Source organism: Somniosus microcephalus, chromosome 13, assembly GCF_052327205.1.
Source record: "Somniosus microcephalus isolate GS21.2 chromosome 13, FLI_Smic_1.0, whole genome shotgun sequence".
Taxonomy (NCBI): Eukaryota; Metazoa; Chordata; class Chondrichthyes; order Squaliformes; family Somniosidae; genus Somniosus; species Somniosus microcephalus.
In genome coordinates this window covers 66,408,423-66,418,411 of record NC_140999.1, presented here as the reverse complement: position 1 = coordinate 66,418,411, position 9,989 = coordinate 66,408,423, and the positions used below count along the sequence as shown (strand labels likewise).

At 45.7% G+C, this 9,989-nt stretch overlaps 1 protein-coding gene across 1 annotated transcript; it reads left to right on the top strand.

Annotated features, from left to right (window-relative positions):
* Positions 1–515: 515 nt before the first annotated feature.
* LOC147108390 (zona pellucida sperm-binding protein 4-like) lies at positions 516–9,764 on the top strand. The gene is made up of 9 exons (XM_086004981.1): positions 516–773; positions 2,754–2,932; positions 3,005–3,102; positions 3,183–3,316; positions 3,401–3,590; positions 5,760–5,907; positions 6,015–6,087; positions 9,409–9,519; positions 9,588–9,764. The coding sequence occupies exons 1-9, from the start codon at positions 545–547 to the stop codon at positions 9,734–9,736; spliced, it is 1,311 nt and encodes a 436-aa protein (XP_085861107.1). The 5' UTR covers positions 516–544; the 3' UTR covers positions 9,737–9,764.
* The last annotated feature ends 225 nt before the right edge of the window (positions 9,765–9,989 follow it).

Below are 9,989 nucleotides of genomic sequence, written 5' to 3'. Positions count from 1 at the left end.
ATCAGCCTACATTAGACGGTCAAATCCTGCAGGGAGGCTCCAGGCCACAACTTCTGACACTAGAGCAGAGAAAGTGAGTGCAATGGGCCCGAGGGTCAGTTGCTAAGATGTTATTTGGAGCAGGAATGGAAGACTGACCCTTGGGAACCAGCGGAGACAGGCTGACAGACGGACCGTTTGCCTGCCTGCCTCTCTTCCGCGGCTATGTTCGCGCCCGGGTGGCGCTGCAGATGGGGCACGCGGTGTCCGCCGGCACGCTTGAGGCCTTCCGCGACCGGTGGGCGCCGCGGGGACTGGAGTGCATCATCACCCCGGCCAACGCAATTTTAACTTAATTTGTTCAGTTTTATTTTATTTGTTTAATGAAAAAGAGTGACAGGCTGACAGATACAGCGTATCAAGAATGCAAACTACCTCCCCGAGTAACCCGTGGGAACAGGAACCCGCCACACTGGGATTGGCTCCAATTCCTGCCGCACTCGGAGCCCGGCCATAAAGCGGCTTGGTGTGGGAGGAGATTATTATTCTACTTGCAGCAACCAAGATGGGCCATTGGACGGTTGGCTGCTCTCTCTGCCTCTTCGCTGGGCTCTCCTTACTCCGAGCCCAGCCACTGCTTCTCGGCGATGATGTTTGTCCGACAGACCCAGGCTGGAGATTTGAGTGCGGCCACCCAGACATTAGCAGCACCGACTGCATCAGCCAGGGTTGCTGCTTTGACCCGCGGGGCTCGAATGTCCATCCCTGCTTCTACAGTCTGAGGAACAGCCCAGGTAACAAAGCGCTCCTCGACCCGATTCTAGAGGGAATACTTGTGGGGATGGGGGAGGAATCCAACTTGTAGACCAGGACATGATCCACGGACTTGTTGCTGTCTCATTCTGTGTAATGGGGCAGGGTGGACATGTCTGTTGACCGAACTCCTCCCGTGGAGTCCTGAGTGTAGCTGCTTCCCCTTGGTGTATGGTATTGTAATTAACTAAATAGAACATCAAGGTGTATGGCTGTTCCTCCCGCCATCATATTGAAGGCAGGTGTCAATAGTTGAGGTTCGGGGTATTGGAAGGAATTAGCTCGGTTTGTGAATACTTGCTGGAATGAGGAAATGGTGTCCAGTTTGATTCAGTTGAAGTCAAGTAACCTGCTGCTGAAATTGTATAATGAGTGACCCTATTGCTCTGCGAAGGTGTTGATTCTGTCGATCAGGTGGTTATTGGGCATTATTAATGGTACATGTCTGGTCTACAATGGCAGTAAATCTCAAACCTGTGCTTCATCTAATGGTGGTAGGGTGGAGCAAGTTTGGCCTTGACGGTTGATCCACCTGGTGAAGGAACATTGGTGGTAAAATTGGCCTTTCAGTAGAATTGGTAATGTGTTGAGTCTGCAGGATCTCTTCTACAGGTTGGTTGGTCAAGCTGTTACTGGATTAGTAGTTGTTGAGAACATGGAATCTTCTGTAGGCTACAATTTATATTTATGAATTCTCTCATTGAATAGCCAGTCACACCCACAGTAGTGGAAAGGTAACTGCTGTTGCAAGGAAGGTTTTTTGATGGTAAATATCTGCCACACCTGATGCATGTGTTTGGGTTGTTGCTTATAAATATTGGTGGCCTGCAGTAGACCTTTGGACTCCAATGTTTTGATTTCCATGTGGTTTGGAGTTTGCTGCTGATTGGTACAAAGTAGCTCCCACCTTATGATGTTCTCTTGAATGGTGGTAGCAAAAAAAAATCACTATCCAGTCCAGAGCTTCCAATGCAATAGCATGGATATCTTGTAGGCTGCCTGAGAATTTCATCTGAGGGCAATGCTCAATGTTGTGATCCAGGGTCTAATTAGGAGCTCCACAGTCGCATGATGGGCATGCTTTAATCTTCCACCTATGCAGATGGTGGCAGCATCTACCATGACTGGTTCTGAGGCAGTTGATTGTCCTAGTTTGATCCTTCAGGCTGTACTATGAAGTCCTCTATGGAATCCATTTGGAATGTTGCATTTCACCATCTGTCAAGACTGAAGGGTTTTGGCAAGTGTCCAAAATTGCTTTCTAGATTTGAGATGGGTTGGCCTAGATCGGCATGTCTCTTCTGGTGTAGCGGTAGTTGCATCTGAGACTGCATATTCACAGCGTAAGTGTGGTGACCAATTACCTGATTGTCATTAAAAAAAACATCTGGTTCACTAATTTCCTTTTTTGGGGAAGGAAATCTGCTGTCTTTGCCTGGACTGGCCTATGAGTCCAGACCCACAGCAATGTGGTTGACTCTTAGCAGCTCTCTGAAATGGCCCAGCAAGCCACTGAGTTGTACCAAACCACTGACTGTCACTGGGAACCTTCCCCCACATGGAAGGCAGCTCACCACCACCTTTTTATGGGGCAATAAATCCCAGCCTTGCCAGTGACCCCCACATCCTGTGAATTAATAATAAAACAATAACTCAATCTGAAATCACTGCTAGCCATGGGTCAAGTGATATGCAGTTGGGATATAGATCAGTCATGATCTCATTGAATGGTGGCACCGGCCTGAGGGGCAGACTGGCCGAGACCTGTTCCCAGCTAATATAAATGCATCCTTGCTCACTCCACTGTCAAACTAAATGGTTGTGCTTCTACTTGGATTCTAGTCCTGTTCCTGCTGTGAGCTGGTCTGTGGCTTTTGAGACTCTGTCCCTCAAGTCTCTGGTCTGAGACCTCTGATTTCTCCACGAATGAGCAGTGGAATTGAATTGTAATTCTCTTGCAGTGTGCACAGCGGATGGTCAGTTCATCATAGTGATCTCCAAGACCCTGACCCTTCCTGCCCTCAACCTGTCATCTCTGTATGTGAAAGATGGACAAGAAGCAGAGTGCAGGCCTAAACTAACCACTGCCCAGCTTGCGACCTTCCGCTTCCCGATTACCTCTTGTGGCTCGACCAAGCGGGTGAGTATTAATGGGCCGAGCATTCTCCACCTGAATGAACCAGCTCCCTATTAACCAGTGTCCTCATTGCAGGAGGAGAATGGAACCTTGGTGTATGAAACGGATGTGTTGGGTAAGAGGATGATTCTGACTGGGAAACTGGGCTCAATAACCCGAGACAGCACCTTCAGGTAGGAGGATGGTGGGGAGATGTTGGGGTTGGAGGGATGTGTTGCTGGATGAAGCTCCACCTGCTATTGTCTCTCTGCAGCCTGCATGTCCAGTGCAAGTACAAGGGGAGGAAAGAGACTGGCTTACAAATCAATGCCACGGTTTACACGGCTCCTCCACCACCTCCAGCTTCTGATGATGGGATTCTGAAACTGGAACTGAGAATTGCAAAAGGTACAACGGCCCTGGGTAATGGTGACAGAAGCACTGGGAATGTGTCGATGCAGGGAGTTACTGATTCTTCTGTCTGCCTTTCAGGTGGTAACTACAGATCCTGGTATGTGGATAGTGACTACCCCATTCAGAGTATCCTTCAGGACCCGGTGTTTGTGGAGGTTCGTGTCCAGGACCGCACGGACCCAATGATTGTCCTGAGGTTGCATGACTGCTGGGCGACTCCTGTCCCAGCCCCAAACTTCGAGGTGCAATGGAGTTTACTGGTGGATGGGTAAGGAAAAGTTGAATGGAAGGGCTAATGGTTATAGAAAATGATGATGGGCAGGGAAAGATCAACTGTTCAATCAAGCCTGCCCCACACTGACACTAGCATTGTGACTAGACCGTTCCTACTCATCTGAATAACCACGCAATCTCCTGGGAGAGACAGAAAACCCAGGACCAGGACCAATGAGGAGAGGGAGGTGGGTGGGGGGAATACTGATTCCTCTGATTGCATCAGGTGATTGCATCCAGTCCTGGAGATCACATGGGCCACACTCTGCCAAATGTTAATTGTGAAGACACTTGCCTTCTATGTGATCGGAGCTCTGCTTCTGGCCAAGGACCAGTCCAGCTCTCCCCTGGTAGGTAGGCAGCAAATTGGAACCAACCCTTTGTCTGTGTTCTAGTCACTTGCTACTGTCTAGCCGGGGGGGGGGGTAGGAAGTAGAACCACCCAACATTAGTCTATTCCTACTCTTGCCCAAACACCTCCCCATGTCCTCGTATGTCAAACTAATAATCTCAGCAAGGATGCTATACAGCCCTTTATAGATCTCCATCAGGCCACCTCTAATTCTATGCTGGTCAAGGATAAATAGACACCGCTCAATGTGTCTGAGTAGCTAAGGTGCTTGTAGCTAGGATTCATTCTTGTAGTTCCTCAGTACCTTCTCCCATGGAAGCAGAGGGTAGTGGTTGATGTGTTTTTTTGTGACTGGAAGGCTGGTTCCAGTGGAGTTCTGCAGGGCTCAATACTAGGTCCCTTGCTTTGTGTGGTGTATATATCAACAATCTTGACTTGAATATAGGGGGGTATGATTAACAAGTTTACAGATGGTACTAAAATCTGCTGTGTGGTTGATACTGAAGGAAGCTGTAAACTGCAGGAAGATATCAATAAATTGGTCAAGTGGGCAGAATAGTGGCAAATGGAATACAACCTGGAGATGTGAGGTAATGCATTTGGGGAGGGCAACAAGGAAAGGGAATACACATTAAATGGTAGGACACGAGTAGTGTAGAGGAACAAAGGAACCTTGGCGTGCATGTCCACAGATCCCTGAAGGTAGCAGGCCAAGTAGATAAGGTGATTAAGAAAGCATATGTAATGCTTGCCTTTATTAGCTGTGGGATAGAAAACAAGAGCAGGGGGGTTATGCTTCAACTGCATGAAACACTAGTTAGGCCTCAGCTGGAGTACTGTGTGCAGTTCTGGTCACCACATTACAGGAAAGATGTGATTGCACTAGAGGGTACAGAAGAGATTTACAAGGATGTTGCTGGGAGTAGAGAATCTTAGCTATGAGGAAAGACTGGATAGGCTGGGTTTGTTTTCCTTGGAACATAGGAGGCTGAGGAGACCTTATTGAGGTGGGTAAAATTGGGGGGCCTAGATCAAGTGGATAGAAAGGTCCTATTTCCCTTGGCAGAGGGCTCAAGAACCAGGGGGCACAGATTTAAAGTAATTGGTGGAAGGTTTAGAAGTGGGTCATGTGATTAGGCTGGATAGCTTTGTTGGCCGGTGTGGACGCTGTAGTGTATGTACTTTGCAGAAGGACCTATATTCTGCAGCCCCTGTATACTGCAGTACCAGTAGTGACCACCCCTGTATATAAGCCTGTGTAGTAACATTTGCATAGTAGTTCCAGGTTGCCTCCATTCAGTAAAGACCTGTTATAACCAACTCCTGCAGTCCGTGTCTCAATTATACACGGACATAATAGACGCGATGGGCCAAAATGGCCTCCTTCCGTGCTGTAACTTTCTATGATTCTATGAGGGGACCAAAACTAGGTGTAGTACAATTGATGCAGTCTATCCAATGACATGCATAGTGACTGAATGTTGTCCTTTGATTTGTATTGAATAGTTCTATGAATACAATCCAATACCCTGTTGGCTTTAGCTAAGTTTCTCTACATGGGTCAAGAGAAAATGTTCAGGATCATTCAGTATTGTTCCACTAATGCAGCAGTTACTATTGCACTAACAAAGCTGAACGTGACCCTAGCTTTAGGAGTAATGGGGTGAACTAATTGGTACATTGTAGATGGCTACTTTCTCATCGAAGGAATGGCTTGCACTCTAACCCTTGCAACCAATGAATGAAAATCCCTTTTTTTTTTATTGGATCAGTTTATTTTCCTGCTCCCACTGACTGACCCTCCTGTTGCAGGTGCCCCTATGAGGGTGATGACTACCAGACCCTCCTACACCCAGTGGATGTGTTTTCTGGCCTGCAGTTCCCAACCCATCACAAGCGGTTTGAAGTGAAGACTTTTGTTTTCCTGGATGGAGATTCTGCCCAGCCCCTCACTGGACAGGTAACCAAACAGGAGTCTGAGCCAATGAAATCCTTTACTGGCTCCTTGTATAATAGCCTGGTTCATCTGTCTGCATGAAGCTCGCTGTAAACTCCTTTCCGTTCTAGGTTTACTTGCACTGCAGTGCTGAGGTGTGCTCCCCCTCTGCTCAGGATGACTGTACATCCAAATGTGGCCGAAGTGAGTCTTTGATTTAATCTCTTGCTGATTTTGTTCTGATGCAGAATTAGTTTCTAGTCAAAGCAAAAATAATTTGCTGGTGTTACAGTAATATCTGGCCAGTTCCCAGTTCCCTACAACGAGAGGTTTATCACTCTCTCCCTTCCCATTGAGAGCAGGTTTGTTCATATTGGAAGGACCCTTATCTATAAATGGGAGCCAGAACTCTTAACCAGAATCTCCAGGGCCTGACTGCAATCGTCAGAACATAAGAAATAGGAGCAGGAGTTGGCCGTTTGGCCCCTCGAGCCTGCTCCGCCATTCAATAAGATCATATCTGATGACCTCAACGCCCCTTTCCTGCCTGCTCCCCATAACCTTTGACTTCTCTGCAGCTCAAATATGTATATCTCTGCCTTGGATATCTTCAATGACTCTGCCTCCACAGCTCTGGGGTAGAGAATTCCAAAGTTTCACGACCCCCTGAGAAGAACTTCCTCCTCATCTTTTCAAATAGGCGACCCCTTATCCTGAAACTGTGCCTCCCCCCAGTTCTAGATTCCACCCTGAAGGAAACATCCTCCCTGCATCTACACTTGAGCCTCCTCAGAATCTTATGTTTCATCTAAATTCCAATGAGTATAGGCTCAACCCTGCTTCATAAGACAACCCCTTCATCTCAGGAATTAATCTAGTGAACGTTCTCTGGACTGCCTCCAATGCAAATATATCCCCCCTTTTTTAAATAAGGAAACCAAAACTACGCAGTACTCCAGGTGTGGTGTCACCAGTGCCCTGTACAGTTGTAGCAAGCCCTCCCCACTTTTATACTCCCATCACCCCTTGCAATAAAGGCCAACATTCATTTGCCTTTCTAATTACTTGCTGTACCTGCATGCTAACTTTTTGTGTTTGATGTACAAGGACTCCCAGATCCATCTGTACTGCAGCATTAGACAGTCTCTATATTTATATATATTTTTTTAAATTTGCTTTAAAATTTCCAACCAGTGGATAACCTCAGTTTCCCACATTATACTCCAGCTGCCAAATTTTTGCCCACTCACCCTATCCATATCCCTCTGCAGACATTTTATGTCCTCACAATTTGCTTTCCCACTTATCTTTATCATTAGCAAATTTGGCTACATTACACTCCCTTCATCCAAGTCATTAAAATAGATTGTAAATAGTTAAGGCCCCAGCACTGATCTCTGGCACCCCACTAGTTAGTTTGCCAACTGGAAAATGACCCATTTATCCTGACTTTGTTTTCTGTTAGTTAGCCAATCTTCTATCCATGCTAATATATTACCCCCAACCCATTGAGCTCTTATCTTGTGCAGTAATCTTTTATGTGACACCTTATCAAAGACCTTTTTTGGAAATCCAAATACACTACATCTACTGGTTCCCCTTTATCCACCCAGCTTGTTACATCCTCCAAGAACTGTAGTAAATTTGTCAAACATGATTTCCCTTTCATACAATTAAGCAGAGTCAACATGGCTTTATGATCTAAATGTCCTGCTATTACTTCCTTAATAATGGATTCCAGCATTTACCCAATGACCGGCTAACTGGCCTATAGTTTCCTGCTTTTTGCCTCCCTCCTTTCTTCATTTGTTACATTTGCAGTTCTCCGACTGCTCCAGAATCCAGGGAATTTTGGTAGATTACAGCCAACACATCTGCTATCTCTGCAGCCACTTCTTTTAGACCCTAGGATGCAGGCCATCAGGTCCAGGGGACTTGTCAGCCTTTAGTCCCATTAGTTTGCCTAGTACTTTATATCTCTAGTGATAGTCATTGTTAAGTTCTTCCCTCACAAAAGCCCCTTGATTGATTATCAATTATTATTGGGATGCTTTTGTTGTCTTCTACTGTGGAAACTGATATGAAATATTTGCTCAAAGTCTCTGCCATTTCCCTGTTTTCCATTATTAATTCCCCAGCTCCAACATTTACTTAGCTACTCTCTTCCCTTTATGTATCTGTAGAAGCTCTTGCTGTCTCTTTATATTTTTTGCTAGTTTACACATCATCTATTTAGTCATCCTTTGCTGGTTTCTAAGGCCTACCACTAATCTTCACAACATTGTATGCCTTTTCAATCAATTAGATGCCTTCCTTAGTTAGCCACAGATGGTTCATCCTTCTGTCTTTCTTTCTCACTGGAATAAACGGAGCGTTATGAAATGGCTGCCACTGCTTATCTACTGTCTTACCCTTTAATCTATTTTCCCAGTCTACTTTAGCCAACTCTATCTTCATACCTTTGTAATTGCCTTTATTTAAGTTTAGGACACTAGTTTCAGACCCAAATGTCTTGCCCTAAAACTTCTCATACTATGATCACTGTTCCCTAGGGGATCATTAATCCTGTCTCATACACATTACCAGATCTAAAATAGCCACCTCCCTAGTTGGTTCCACAACGTTTTGTTCTAAGAAACCATCCTGAATACAATCTATGAACTCTTCCTCAAGGATACCCTTGCCAATTTGATTTGTCCAATCTACATGAAGATTAAAATCACCTATGATTATCACAGTACCTTTCTTACAAGCCCCTATTATTTCTTGATTTATACTCTCTCTGTCGCTCCTACAGTGTAGCTACTGCGGGGGGACCTATAGACTACTCCCACCGGTGACTTCTTTCCTGTACTATTTCTTATCTCCACCAAACTGATTCTACATCCTGCTCTTCTGAGCCATATCATTTCTCACCACTGCACTGATCTCATCCTTTATTAACAGAGCTACCCCACCTCTTCTTCCTTTCTGCCTATCTTCTGAAATGTCAAATACCCCATAATATTCAGTTCCCAGCTTTGGTCACCTTGCAACCATGTCTCTAATGACTATCAGATCATGGCCATTTATTTCTCTTTTTGCCATCAACTCCTCTATCTTGTTACGAATGCTGCATGCGTTCAGATAGAGCTTTTAATTTTCCCTTTACCATTTTTACCCACTCTGAAACTATTTGCCGGTGCATGCTTATGTTTGTACGCTCTGTCTCCTGTCACACTCTGGTTATCGGTTCTCCTATTGCTACCCTGCACTATTGCCTTCTCCTCCTTTCTGTCTTTCTAAATTCCCCTTCGCCTCAATCCCCCCTCCCACTAATAGTCTCAGTCTAGGTAGTGTCTAGCTGTTTGCCCATCATTGCAAACATTGAACTGGAAGTGCAGATGGTGTAACGTGGGTTGGTCTCTGGCTATATAGCAGGTAAAGTGTGATCTCCAGTGTCTAGTCAGGAGTTTTCTTCTTGGAGATGATACATGGGTGGGTCAGGACAAAACTGTCTGCTAACAATGTCTCATTTCCCAATAGAGAGACGCAGGAGTACAGGTGACCATGAGGGAACATTGGTGAGTGCTCCTGGTCCCATCATATTCCTGGAAGGTGAGAGTCATCTGTCTAAGAAGCTGCTTGAAGAGAATGGTAAGTGGAGGTTCTTCAATAGGCCACTGTGAACCCTTCCGAATATAACACCTTGTGTCTCCCAATAGATGCTGCTGGGTCTCCTTCTCGGTTTCTGCGTGGAGCAGCCATTGGCTTCATGGTGGTGGCTCTGTCCCTGTTGGTGGTGATGGCTGCAGTGTACAGGATGAAGAAACCAAGAGCTCTCTCTTCCCAATGTAGTGAGATTGAACTGTAGACCTGAACAAATAAACCAGCTGGACAGATGTGTGCCTTTTGGGTGTTGATGTGAATCATGAAATGGCTATTAGGAAGTCCTAGGTACACTAGTAGTAAACATTAAATCCCACTGACTGGAGGGACAAGGTGTAAACTGAGCAAAGCTTTACCGTCAGACATGGTAACTATCTAATCCAGCACTCCTTGTGTCTAGTTGAGGTTGGGGGGGGCCCCCCTGCCCCCACAAGAAAAAGCAAAGCCCTGGCTTTTGT